This window comes from Monodelphis domestica, chromosome 2 (assembly GCF_027887165.1).
Source record: "Monodelphis domestica isolate mMonDom1 chromosome 2, mMonDom1.pri, whole genome shotgun sequence".
In the NCBI taxonomy this organism is placed as follows: Eukaryota; Metazoa; Chordata; class Mammalia; order Didelphimorphia; family Didelphidae; genus Monodelphis; species Monodelphis domestica.
Genome location: NC_077228.1, coordinates 105,064,930 through 105,079,045, shown reverse-complemented (window position 1 = coordinate 105,079,045; position 14,116 = coordinate 105,064,930). Strand labels below are relative to the sequence as shown.

General features: G+C 36.9%; 1 protein-coding gene and 1 long non-coding RNA gene across 7 annotated transcripts in view; one reads left to right on the top strand and one right to left on the bottom strand.

The window, feature by feature from the left end:
* PPP1R12B (protein phosphatase 1 regulatory subunit 12B) overlaps positions 1-14,116 on the bottom strand; it is a 316,463-nt gene that overhangs the window by 149,210 nt on the left and 153,137 nt on the right. For all 5 annotated transcript variants that reach the window (XM_007481152.3, XM_001363985.4, XM_007481151.3 and 2 more), the window contains one exon: positions 10,095-10,277. In XM_007481152.3, coding sequence (XP_007481214.1) covers positions 10,095-10,277 — 183 coding nt within the window. The remainder of the gene's footprint in view (positions 1-10,094; positions 10,278-14,116) is intronic.
* The window catches only part of LOC103098735 (uncharacterized), a 134,686-nt gene that overhangs the window by 28,226 nt on the left and 92,344 nt on the right, over positions 1-14,116 (top strand). For both annotated transcript variants that reach the window (XR_461510.3, XR_008916157.1), the window contains exon 2: positions 5,821-5,949. This is a non-coding gene — a long non-coding RNA (uncharacterized LOC103098735). The remainder of the gene's footprint in view (positions 1-5,820; positions 5,950-14,116) is intronic.

The window sequence follows — 14,116 nt, the reverse complement described above, 5'->3', positions numbered from 1 at the left end:
AAAAACTGGAAAACGAGGGGATGCCCATCAATTGGGGAATGACTGAGCAAATTGTGGTATATGTTGGTGATGGAATACTATTGTGCTAAAAGGAATAATAAAGTGGAGGAATTCCATGGAGACTCGAACAACCTCCAGGAAGTGATGCAGAGCGAGAGGAGCAGAACCAGAAGAACAATGTACACAGAGACTAATACACTGTGGTATAATCAAACATAATGGACTTCTCCATTGGTGGTGGTGTAATGCCCCAGAACAATCTGCAGGGATCTAGGAGAAAAAACACTATTCATAAGCAAAGGATAAACTATGGGAGTGGAAACACCGAGGAAAAGCAACTTCCTGACTACAGCGGTTGAGGGGACATGACAGAGGAGAGACTCTAAACGAAACTCTAATGCAAATATTGACAACATAGAAATGGTTTCGAATCAAGAACACATGTGACACCCAGTGGAATCATGCATTGGCTATGGGGGGTGGGGGGTGGGGAAAAAATGATCTCTGTCTTTAATGAATAATGCTTGGAAATGATCAAATAAAATATTATTTAAAAAAATACTTGTTACTTGGAAAGTAAAAATAAGCTATTAGAAAATAAAGAAGATTTAGCATATATTTTCCTAGAAAGTTGAGTATTTGATTGGTAGCATAATATTCAGAAACAACAAAAATTACTATCCCTACATTTTTCAAAGAAGATGCAAATATGAGATAAAAAACAAAATAAAAAATAAAACAAAAACCCTTGAAACACTGACACATCACTGATTTCGATTTTACTTGAATGTATTCACTAAGCCTGCTGATACTTGCTGTCACTTAGCTTACATGAGATTCTGTGTTACCATTTATACTCAAGGAGGTAACAGGATTTTTCTTTCAGATCACAGGATTGGGAACTTGATTCTGTATTACCCAAAGAACATGGGAACTTCTAAAGCTAGAATGATGAGAAATATGGCTTCTGCTATACATAGTGATCATAGTATTTAGAGCTGAAAGAGACCTTAGATGTCATCTAAGACCAACTTCCAATCTTCACTCTCAATTTAAAAGACAGTCCCAAAGAAGTTAATGGACTTGTTCAAGGTCATATGAAAAACAGCAGAGACAGGATCTGAAACTAGGTTCTCTGGGGGCAGCTAGGTGGCTCAGTGGATAGAGAGCTGGATCTGGAGATAAAAGGTTCTGGGTTCAAATGTGGTTTCAGATACTTCCTACCTGTGTGACCCTGGACAAATCACTTAATCCCAACTTACTGGCTCTTACCACTCTTTTGCCTTGGAACCAATACATAGTATTAATTTTGAGACAGGAAGTCAGGATTTTAATTTTTAAAAAGAAGAAATTAGGTTCTCTTACTCTAAACCCAGTGTTCTTAATAAACCACCTGTCTCTCATTCCCATCTTCTTTCTGTTTACAAACCTCATACAGCTACCAAAATACTTCTTCTTAGACATTTTGAAAGAATCAGTAACTGCCTTTAACTAGTCTCGCTCTAACAAATCAACTAATTTTTTGCTCCCTTCACTCAAATAGACTAACTTCTTCAAGCTTAACATAAAGTATATGTTCTGCCTCTATTTCTTTTATCCCTTCTATACTATACACACATATTCCTTCTAAGGGCAGGGGATGAACATGGGTGAGTGGAAATGAATTTTTTCCCCTAAAATATTACACTTTATAGCAAATACACAAAACTACACACTTCACTGCTTTACTGTGACATGGAAAGTTTTCTGGGACCTCAGATTGTAGGCTCTATAAACACCAGAGAGAAATAGATGGTGCAGCATTACCATTAGACTTTTATGTAAAAAATGAAAATCTTTGTTTTAGAATAAGAATAAATCTGGAGAGAGTGAGTTTGTGGAATTTCTTTTCACGTTCCCTCATTTGAACCAGGCTTGCATGGCCAAATTTATTCCTCCCCCCCTTAAATTTACTTTCTTTAACTTTGCATTTCTTCTAATGGAAGTTTGGTCCCCACATCCAAAACCTTGGTGTTAATTACCTGTCTAACTTTTCCTTCTCATCTGCATCTTAGATTGAAATAGTTAACACATCTTATTAATAAACTAATATGCATTTATTAACTGTATAACATATATTTCAATCCACATAGTAGACCATGAAGTATCTTATTTTAACTTTGTATTTCCCTTAGCTGATTCAGCATAGTGGTCGGTACAATTTAACTATTGTGGCTTGAATGAGACCACGATGTAGTAGCAAAGGAACTAAGTTGTGTCAGAGAGAAACATACTGAATGTGAACTCCAATTCAGTTTACTTCCTGCACAATGGCTTCTCTTGATGTCAGTTACCTCAATTTGTAAAATGTATTAGATGGTTCCTTCTTGGATCCAATGACTTTGATACATAAGTATTCTTTCCAAAGTTCATGACTTAACAATGTAATTTAATTTTTAACAACGGAAAGTATTCTGAGAAGGGGAGGGGAGAACTATATTTAGAATTGAAGGTGATATAAAAACCAAAGATATTTTTTAAAATATGCAACTGAATTTTTTCTGGCAACCAAAACAATGGTCTCATCATCATATGGCATGATGGAATTAGAATTTCAATGTTTTCCACTCAACTCCATTAGAAGACATTTGCATTGATTGAAGCTATATTGATACGGTGTCCATTTCAGTCACTGATTAAATACTGACTTGGCAATGCTAACACAACAGCATGTGGTAGCTGTCAGGGAGCCAGCAAAGGTCAGAGGAAAAGAATTGTCTCATCCATTCATTTCTCATGAGCCTATCATTACCAGTATCCAGCATAATTTCACCATAGAGCTGAACTTCAATTCAATTCAAGAAGTGTTTGCCACATACAAGTCACTCTGCTAGGTACAAGAAACATGAAGAAAAACTAAATGTCCTTGCTTTCTTAGGAGACAAAACAAAGAATACTCACAAGAAAGAAGCAGAGAAGTAGGAAGGAAAAGAAAGTGGGGAGAAAGGAAGGAGGGAGAGAAGAGGAGAGAGAAGTAGGAAGAAGAGAGAGGTGGAAATGAAGAAAAGGAAGAGAGGAAAAGAGAGGTAGGCAAGGATGTGTATACAAAGAGCAGAAGGGGACAGAGTGGAAAAACAGCAAGAGACTCAAATGCTGTTACAGACTAATATTAGCTGAGGGCCTGTTTATAGTTTGTTGCTAAGGAAAACTTCAGGCTTTGGAAAGTGAACCAGCCCACTACACCATCATAACAGCTGCTGTTCAGACTTGATATCCATATAGGCTTATCTTCCAACTGGTCACCACTTGCCATTTCCAACCTACTGTCAGCTAGCCAAATCAATCCCTCTACAATCGAATGACTACACTGGTTTTTGTAATCTCCCTAAGAACTATGACATTTGTGTGACAGCCATTAGAATAGAGGGTTCAGTTAAAGGTTAAATAACAGGTAGTCCAACAACCAGAACTTACCTTCTGAATTTAACAGTAACTATATCTAAAGGAAGAAAGAGTTAAACAATTCAGTGTAGAATCTGAGGAGAACCAAGGTGTTTAGTTAATCCTTTGTCTGTTACTAACTCACTATGAAACCTTAAAAAAAAATTGCTTCCCTCTTTTAGGGCTCATTTTTCTTATATGTAACATAGAGAGAACAGCACCTACCTCTCTCTACTTCAAACAAACATAATGAATAAATAAAACATAACAGTATTTTAAATGCTTCCTAACCTAAGGTGGTAAATGTTACAGCTAGTGGAGCAGTGGATAGAAAGCCAGGCCTAGAGAGAGAGGAGAAGGTTCTGGGCTCAAATCTGGCTTCAGACACTTCCTAGCTATGTGACCTTCAGCAAGTCACTTAACCGCAACTGCCCTTCTTGTTTTCTATCTTCGAACCAATATTGGTTCTAAGACAGAGACGGTAAGGGTTTTAAAACCTCAAGTAATAAAATAATGGACCTGTTTCAAAAGTTTGAACTCTGGGTTACATTATCTACTCAGTAGAGTAAATCATCTAGATTCCCATGAGATTTAAAACCAGTCATTTGATTCAGTTTATATTCATGAATGCTAAAGAAGCTGAGAGGTCATCTTAAAACTTTGCACAAAAGATATTTTAGTTCCAGTAGTCAGCAAAACAAATAAAATTATCACCAATACTAAAAGTATAAGCTAATGGCTATCTATATTCACACATAGATTCAGACTGCTTCTCTAATCCAATATTTTATCTCACTCCTAGTGAAAATGAGATTGCTCTAATAAAGCCCATGTTTCTGATATTTAGGAAGCATAACATATTCTCCCTTCTAAAAAAAATAGAATTACACTAATTACAATTAGAGCCAATTATTTCAGGAATGCCTTCCACTGACCATATATCTTGCCCTTACTAGAGATATAGTCTCTTCAAAGCCAGTTTTAAAGTCCCATTTCCCCAATCATTATGAGCTTCATATTAGATATTTTGAAAATAGACTCTATGTCTGCACTGGGTCCAGCAGAAGCTAAAATGAGGCCTTTTATAGTACAACAAAAGGCTGATTACAGAGAATGTTGCAGTTTTAAGGAAATAATTAAGCAGCAGCACATCCTCTTAGAGAGAAGAACAGGTTGCATACAAAACATTTGATTGGGGGGGGAGGGAGGGAGGGAGTGCAAAATCATGTTTGGGTGAAAAGAGAAAACAAATTGACTTTATCTTATCAAAAGCCAAAATAAAAATGTTTTAGGAGTACAGGTTTTTCATTCCCAAGAAGGTAGGCCTTCTCAAGAGATAGCATACTTGCAATATCCTAAAAACATAAGCCACATTTGATCCATTTAGCATAATGTTCTTAGGAATAATGTCACTCATATCCTTAGTGCTACTGGGTAGACTAATAGCATCATTATTCAAATCATGATTTCATGTTTCTATTCTATTCCAGAGAATACCTGTCTTATACATACATACATATATATGTATATATGTCTTTTATGTGTTCTTCTGTGTCTTGTCTGCTTTAGAATATGAGTGCCTATAAAATATAAAGCATTCCCACCCAGAACCACATTAAATTAAACACTAAAGAAAGATTTGTGTGAAAGGGTTTGAAAAGAGGAGGCTGAGGATGATGGAAATGTTTACTCAAAGACATCAAATAAAAGTCCCTTCAGTTTTCTCACTTTCAAACTCCAAGTCCTATTCAAAATCTCCTTCTTGTACTCACCTCATTGCAACTGAAACATCTCCTCACCCCTAACCTCTCTAGCAACTGATTTTCCACAACCAAAAAAAGTCCTAAAACTTTCATGAAGACTTTCTCGCTTTTTCAGACAACAAGATGACACTTGTCCCTCTCAATCGAAGGTAGAATGTTCTACTTTCTCTCCTTCCAAAATGCAATTCATTAAAAAGGTGGTAGAGGGGGCAGCTGGGTGGCTCAGTGAATTGAGAACCAGGCCCTGGGATGGGAGGTCCTGGGTCCAAATTTGGCCTCAGATACTTCCTAGCTGTGTGACCTTGGGCAAGTCACTTAACCCCCATTGCCTAGCCCTTACCACTCTTCTGCCTTGGTACCAATACACAGTATTGATTCTAAGATGGAAGGTAAGGGTTTAAAAAAAAGGGGGGTGGTAGAATATAGATACAGAATTATCAGATATGATCAATGCGTTGAGGTGTTTTAACTATTTAACCTTATAATAAAGGAGGTCTCTTCTGGGGTAAAGGGAAATAACATATTTTTAAAAAGCATTAATAAGATTTCATTAAAAATAAAACATAATTCAAAATTATGTTTTGTACCTTTCAGAGACACTTATTAACTAGTCACACCTTGTTCTACATCTTTTCAGGATATAACCAGTCTATATACCAGTGATGGCGACCCTTTTGGAGGTGGAGGGCCAGGACCCTCCCCATCCCCAGACTGAGACAAAGAAGGGAAGAAGCACTCCTATTGGGCTCCTGGGCAGAGGGACGGGGTGAGTGAGGAATGTCCTTGGGCACATGGAGAGGGAGAGGGGAACAGCTCCACCCTGAGTCCCTCTGGCTTTCTAACAATGAACTCTGTTGGGTAACTGTAGGTGTACCCACAAAGAGGGCTCTGTGTGACCTTTTTGAATAACGAGCTGTGTTTACCATCACTGCTATATAAAATATAAATATAAAATATATAAAAATCTGTACTCAAAACTTCACTTTCATCTTTTAAAAGATAATTCCTATGTGCTATATTTCTCTAGCTTGACTGCAAACTCCTTGAGGGCATCTTCATCATTCATTTCCCAATCCATTGAGCCACCTAGCTGTGCCCTCTAACACCTTTTTAAAGAATTGCATTTTGGAAGGAGAGAAAGTAGAACATTCTACCTCAGATTGAGAGGGACAATGAGAAGGACATCTTCATGATTCATTTCCCAATTCCTCAGCATCTACTATCCCCATTTCTGACATGCAGCACTGTGTAGAACATACAGCCCACCAGAAGTGCTAGCATATGCTGAACCATTCCTACAACTACTCTCCACATATTTGCTTCCACTTACCTCCCACCCCTAAAATGCTCTTACAAATCATTCATGCCTGGATTGAATGTTCTTTTTCTAAAATCTCTACATCTGATATATGTATACCTGAATGTGTTGTTAGTCTTGGGCTAACTAAATTATGATTTCCCAAAAGGCAAAAAATGGTCTTATTATTCCCTATAATAACTCAGGGTATCAACTTCCCTCCCTTTCCATTTTCAACTCTTATAGTTAATCAGTTCAATATTATACTGTTCTCTATTTTTGTAACCTTTGTCTCTCATGTCCTATCTCCATTCATTTGTAGCCAAAACCCAAAACAAGGTAACTACTACAGTCCTGTCTCTTCGGCTACTACTCTCTTGCTGCTAGAATCTTGCTAATTGGGTCTACCACAAATTTATATTATCTAACCTCAAACGAGACCTCACAGATGCAAGAAAATAATTTTATTCTTCCTTAATTGGTTTTCCATTGTACTTTCAACAGTCTGCTCTTCCAAACTTTCTCATCTCTCAAATCTCCCTCACTACTCTATCACTGTCTTCTCAGCTGGGGAATTCAGTTCACATTTTAATGAAGAAATAGCCAAGCTTACTCTTCTTTCCTTCTCTACATTTCAAAACCTCAGACATCATTTGCCCTTCTCTCTTCCATTATTCCAAACCTTGCTGAAGAAGTGGTCCTTTCTCCTTGCCAAAATCAAAATCTTTACACTTGCCCTACCTCTCATCTCCACTTGTCATCTCCAATAGACTACTCCCCACTCTAATCTTTAACCTCTGTCAACTTATTCCTTTCCTGCTGGCTTACAAGCATGTATAGGTCTTCATTGTGAGCACCCACACCCAAAATATATTGTGCCTTTCCTCCCTTTTACAGGCAAAATCTTAAGAAAAAGTAGTCTCTTGTTGCCTCCAATTTTCTTTGCTCAATCATTCCTCGACCCTTTGAAAATTGAATTTCCAACCTCATTATCCAACTGAAGATCTTCAGGAAACTAATCTGCTCTCCACAAAGTCACCAATGATGGTTTACCTGCCAGATGTAATGGTTTTTCTGTCATCCTCATCATTCTTGACACAGTTCAATATTCTCTTTTCCTGGAAACTTCTTCCTTTCTACTTTGTAATACTATTTTTTCCTGGTTCTCCTACCACCTGTCTGGCCATTCCTTCTCATTGTCCCTTTCTAGATCATCATCCATATCATGTTCTCTAATTTGGAGTGTGATACTAAGCCTCTCTGGGCCACCTCCTTTTCTTTCTCTATATTCTCCCATTTGGTAGATAATTTGTCAACTTCCATGGGACTAATTACCATCCCAATGTAACGCTACTCAGTTTCCTAAGCTCCAGTTCTACAACATGAAATAACTATTGGAAATTTCAAACCGAATGTTCTATATCCCATCTTAAACTCACCAAGTCCAAAATTGAACTGATTCTTATTCCAAATTTTCCTATTTCTTAGGAAAATTAGTTAAGAACACCATCATCCTTCTAGTCAACCAAATTCAGAACCTAGGCCACCTAGACTCATCTCTCTAACTCATCTCATATATCCAATCAGTTGCCAAACCATTTATCTAGACAACATCTCTCCCAACCATTTCCACTCCCAATCATCTCTAATGATATAGTCACCATTCTAGCTCAGGTCCTTATCATCTCTCACCTGGACTAAAAAAACCTTCCAACTGGTCTCCCTGCTTTAATCTCCCTTTTCTAATTTCATCCTCCAGATAGTTTTGCCTTCTAGATTCCTTCAAAACTCAGCTCAAATCCCACTTTCCATAAGAGGCCTTTTCTGGTCCCCACCCCACTTCAGCCACTTGTGCCTCTCCCCTGAGATTTCCTTTCCTTTACATTGTTTATCTCTTGAATTTTTACTGAGGTTTTTTTTTCCCCACATTACCTCCCTGCCAAGAACATGAGCACCGTCAAGTCAGGGATTGTGGCTTTCCCCCCCTTTTTATGTATTCTCAGTGTTTAACACAGTAGTGACTTACAATAGATACTTATGACAAGGAGAAGGTCCTTCTTGATCCTAGTTAGCTTCTCATTCCTCTTCCCTTTATCCCTTGCCAGATCCCCTTGAATTTGCTTTTAGACACTTGTACATACTTATATTGCCATCTAGGAATTTCTCTTATGTGGAAATATCATCATTTTATTTATCAAGTTTTCACCTAAAAACTGTCTAAATTATATCTGGACTAACATTTAGACATATGTGGCATATCCAACATTGATTTATTAATATTTGCAGGGAGGGGGGCAAACCAACGTATAAGAAGAAATGATAGTTACTAAAATAAGTGTGTTTACCAAGAAAATGAACCTTCTTCATTTAATATGTTTTCTGAAATGACTGGTAAAGAGAAAATATCTATTTCCTAATTCCATATTACATCTGCTTTTGTCTCCTTTCTCATGCTAAACTATCTATTTCATTCCCCCTATAGTTTCAGATATCATTTAAGAAACAGAACAAAATGAAAATGTCCAAAATAATCTTCTTTCTAAATTATTAAAATCTACACCAGTGCTGCTATTCCATCACAGTGAAAACCACCTTTTGGAAACGGAAGATAGGCAAAATTCAAATGTTGGAAAAAGTTAGTCACCCTTTTTGTTTATGTTATGAGGTTAATAATTAGTAAGGGTCTTGGAGATCAGCAGATCTGTCTTTGAGCCTTCAAGTAGAGTTACACATGCTCCTGGAAAAGTAGAAAGCTCTTCTTTCTCCATGACCTATTCTATGGAATTTCAATTCTCACTTGCAAGAAATTCTTAGTGTATACCCTAAATCTTTCCTTCTGCAGTCTATAATAATTTTCTCTTATGTTACCTCCAGTGGAAAAGCAAAACAACTCATCAAAATAGCTTATATTTATTAGTATAATACTTTTAAGTTTAAAGTGCTTTCGCATATAGGATTTCATTTGACATTCCTAACAATCTTATGAGTTAGTATTATTTTACAGATAAAAACTATAAGCAAATTAGGTGAACACAGAATAGTATACGTGTCTATTATACAGATAAGAAAATAAGACTCAGAGAGTCTAAATAACTTAGCCAAGGACATATGGCTCCTAAGTTATAGAACTCGGGCTAGGACCTAAAACTTATTGTTCTTTCTACTATAGCATACTGCTTCATATCCTACTATGTCTTGCTCTGTCCATACCTTTTTTGTATGGAACAATCAAAACTTTTCTTCATTGTTCTTATTCTCTAACTCCTCTATTTTAATGTACTCCTTTCAACTTGTTCCCAATTTGTTGTGTGATCTTGAAAAGATCACATTTTGGGGTTTCTGCTATTTTAAAAACAGGTAAAATATCACCTTCCATTTATTTGGTTCATATACCAGAAAGATAATAGGGTATATATAGATCACAGCACTTTCTAATGTATTACGGTCTCAATCTTCCACTCCTCACCTCCCAAATCCCCAAACTTCCCTGAGCCTGAAGACAAGCCCTAGACTATATGTAGTCATTCAACATAAATCATCCTAAAGGTGGATGCCATGTCCCTCTCCTGTCTCAAAGCAATATTCAATAGATGAAAATAAAAATTGTCACCCACCGCCTCCTTTCCCTGGCTTCTGTGGAGGAGTCTGTCCCAGTAGTTGAGAGCACATTGGCAGCTGTAACTCCGTTGGCAGTGCTAGGCGGGGGTCGATTGGTGATCACACACAGTGGGGTGCTAGAGGACACATTGTCTGCAGCTTTTTCCACAGCCGGATCTGTATGGAGCTTGTAAGGAGTTCTGAAACCAGAGAAGATGCAACATAAAGAACACTTAGGCATCTCCCCCAATAGACCCCTGAGAGAATATAGAGTCAAGTCAGATTTCACCACAAAACCTTCTGGCTCTACTTTAATTCTGAGCTTTTTAAGTTTAAAAAGCTTATCTACTTGGGAACACTATCGCTGTGCCTATGCACCCCTACTTCCCCACCCGCCATCCAAGGGGCTACATTTAATGAAATTCCTTGTCTGAAATAAAAGATGTTAGTTATGGCACAGCCAAGAGACTGACATATGTAATCATATTTTGAAGAATTTCTTGCTGCCATCTGTACCCCACACATGCACTCGTAAGCTGGTTTTGGACACACGTGAAAGGGACAGTAAAGTCACTTACAATTCCAGTTTCCATCTACCCCACTCCCCACCTCCAATCAATACCTGGGAAAGGGAGTCTTCATGGGAGTCTTGAGCCAGGATATGATGGTGAGTTCCTTGTATAAATATTTAGTATATTTAGCAAATCTTTGGCATATTTAATTCTCCCTCTCCTAGTTCCTTCTTTGCATTTGAGCCAATTACCTTGCTGTTTCCATTCAGGTTAGGATAATATATTTCTGATAAAAAAGGGAATCAGAGGACAAATAATATTTGGCTTAAAACGGGAGCCTAGTAGGATTTAACTACAGATTTTGTAACTACAAGATGTATAATTAAAGTCATTTGCATGAGAACTGGATCTTTGTTTCTTAAAGGGATGGGCTCTAATTACAGGCTCTCTCCCCAAAAAGCTATTATTTGTGACATCACAGCTTGTTGCTAGGGTAACAAAAACCCAAAATTGAAAACCACACTTATCAAAGAAGCATTTAGGGGCATGAAAACTCCTAAATACCTGATTTTCACTATATGCTTATAAATCCAAGGGAAATTTACAAGTGATTACAAATTCATTGTCAAATATATCACATTGGATGAATAATAAACTTCAAAGAAAAAATGCAAATTTTAAAAATATGAATACATTTCTAGATCCACTCCAGCTCTTCAGCAAACATTCATTATGCAACTACTATATGCCCAAGTACTGTGCCAGGTTTTGAGGTTACAAAGACAAAAAATGGAAAAATCCCTGACCTCAAACATCTGACATCCTATTGGGGGGAGATAAAGATTATACAAAATGAATGAATAGAAAGCAAATTTTAGGGGAGGACATTGCTAGCTTCTGGAATCAAGGAAAGCAGATATAATTCTCTCCCCCTCCCCTTTTTTTCCCCTTTAGAATATTTTTCCATGGTTGCATGATTCATTATTCCCTCCCCACTTCCCTGCCCACTCTTGGAGCTGACAAGCAGTCCCAGTGGATTATACATGTATCATTGTTCAAAGCCAATTTCCATGTTATTCATATTTACAGTAGAGTGATCTTTTAACATCAAAACCCTAATCATATCCCTATCAAACTATGTGATCGATCACAAGTTTTTCTTCTGCGTTTTAGTTCCCACAGTTCTTTCTCTGGATGTGGATAGCGTTCTTTCTCATAAATTCCTCTGGATTGTCCTGGGTCATTACACTACTACTATTAGAAAAGTCTATTACATTTGACTGTGCCATTATGTTTCGGTCTCTGTGTACAATGTTCTCCTGGTTCTTCTCCTTTCACCGGCAGATATGATTTTTTAATATGAGGAATGCCACACAAATATCTTCCCATGAAAGGCAAGTAGTGTGAGTCATTGAAAACATAAGCGATTTAATTCAATATTTTAAGACCTACATGGGAAGTGAGTCCACAAGAACTAGAACCTAGGGTCCATGTTTTACTTTTAAAAATAGATATTCTTCCTACTTATATATTTTACCAAATCCAACTATTCTTCTTGATCATCTTCTTAGGCATCATTGTCATTTTCTCAAATAGTACACTTGATATTGAAATAAAAGACTTTATATATAGTGGTTTCACTGCTATCATTGAAGAGGATATAAGGAAAATCTTCTCTACAACTAGAATTGTTTCCAAAGTAGAATAGATTCCTTAATAAAAAAGTGGAGCCCCCATCAGTGGAGGTCTCCAAGTGGAAACACAAAGGTTGAACAAGAAGAATTTTGAAGATCCTTCTAATTTAAAGATTCTATCATTCTTGGTAACATTATTATTATCATCACAATTTCAAAAATTAGATTTAAAAAGTAACCCAAGCCAGGAATGTCATTTAAGTTTGTATTCAATATAATTTAAATGTAAACAATAATTTAAATGTAAACTAAGACAGCTATGTGGCTTAGTTAGTTGGTAAGAGTACTGGGCCAGGAGTTACAAGACTTGAGCTCAAATCCAACCTCAGGTACTCACTGGCTGTGTGATCCTTAACAAGTTACTTAACCTATGGGCCTCAGTAGAGAAAAAAATAACACCTACCTCCTAGGGTTGGTGTGAGGATCAAATGAGAATATATGAATAAAACACTGAGCATAGTACCTGGCACATAATAGGCACTTAATAAAATGTTTGTTTCCTTCTCTTCCCTCTAATTCAAACCTCTTCACTATTACACTCCTAGTACTAATATAAGCATAAAATCAAATAAAAGAGGTAGAACTGCTAAAAGCTATACCTATAGAAATGTTATTTTTTTAAGTAATACTGGAATTTAAACACTAGAAGGGATCAGGAGCATCAATTTATGCAAAATAATTACAATTTTACTTTGAAATAAAACTTTTGATTTACAATATCTGTTTTCTTTTCCTTATAGATTTAAAAATGTGCTCTATGAATTAACAATTTTGAGGTATTCTTAAATTCTTGTCTTTCTAGTATTAAAATTATTATTCTTTTCTAATATCATATGGATCTTATATGAGCTGGAAGGTAGTACAATATCAAATGCTTGCAACTCTAGGTCAGAAACAAATGACCTGGGTTCTAGCCCTGATTATGGTGCCCAGTTCCTGTCCACACCATGGGATCTCTCTGACTCTCAATGTTCTCAAGTGTCAGATGCGTTTGAGCATACCTACCCCCTGCCTCCCTGCAGAGGAAGGCTCAAACCAAAGGAGGATCACAGGATCCACTCTAGATTTTAAAACTGTAAAAGTTCATACCCTTTCAAATAAGAAAGCTGAGATTCAGAAAGGAAGGGCCTTGCCCAGCGTCATGCCAGGTGGGATTCAAACCTCAGTTTTCTTGACTTTCAATTCTACACATTTATCTACTCTACAATGACACTTCTCAGGAATAACAGAGCTACAAAGATGATCACTCTTGATAGTAATAATTATTAATAATATTGCTATTAATAATAGTATATCAAGAGAGACTTCATCTTAAATAATAATCACCTACATGGGAAAGTAATCTCCTAGTGACTCAGCAGGTGTCAAGAATAGTATAACAGGAAAATGCTGAGCTGGGAGCTGGGAGTCTTAGGACCTACTTATAAATGATAGATTAAGAGAAGTTATAAATTATAGATTAAGAGAAGTCAGAGTCCAAATGTCTCATTTTATAGATGAAGACAGTGAGGTCCAGAGAGGAAATGGGATTTGTCCAAGACATTTCTTGACATAGTAAGTGGCAAAGTCAGGATTTGAACCCAGACCTATAAACTCTCAATCTAATGCTCTTTCTACTGTACCACGCTGCCTCACCTTCTCGCTCTGCTAACAACTAGCTATCGGACCAATGGTGAGATACTTTACCTCTCTGAGTAGAGACTATAACTCAACCACAAAATATGTGGGCTACTGAGTTATTTCCTAACATCTTATAACCTGCCCACCATCATCAGTATTGCCCCAGTGTTAGAATTATTACTATCATCATTTTCCTATTTTCTCTTAGTTATT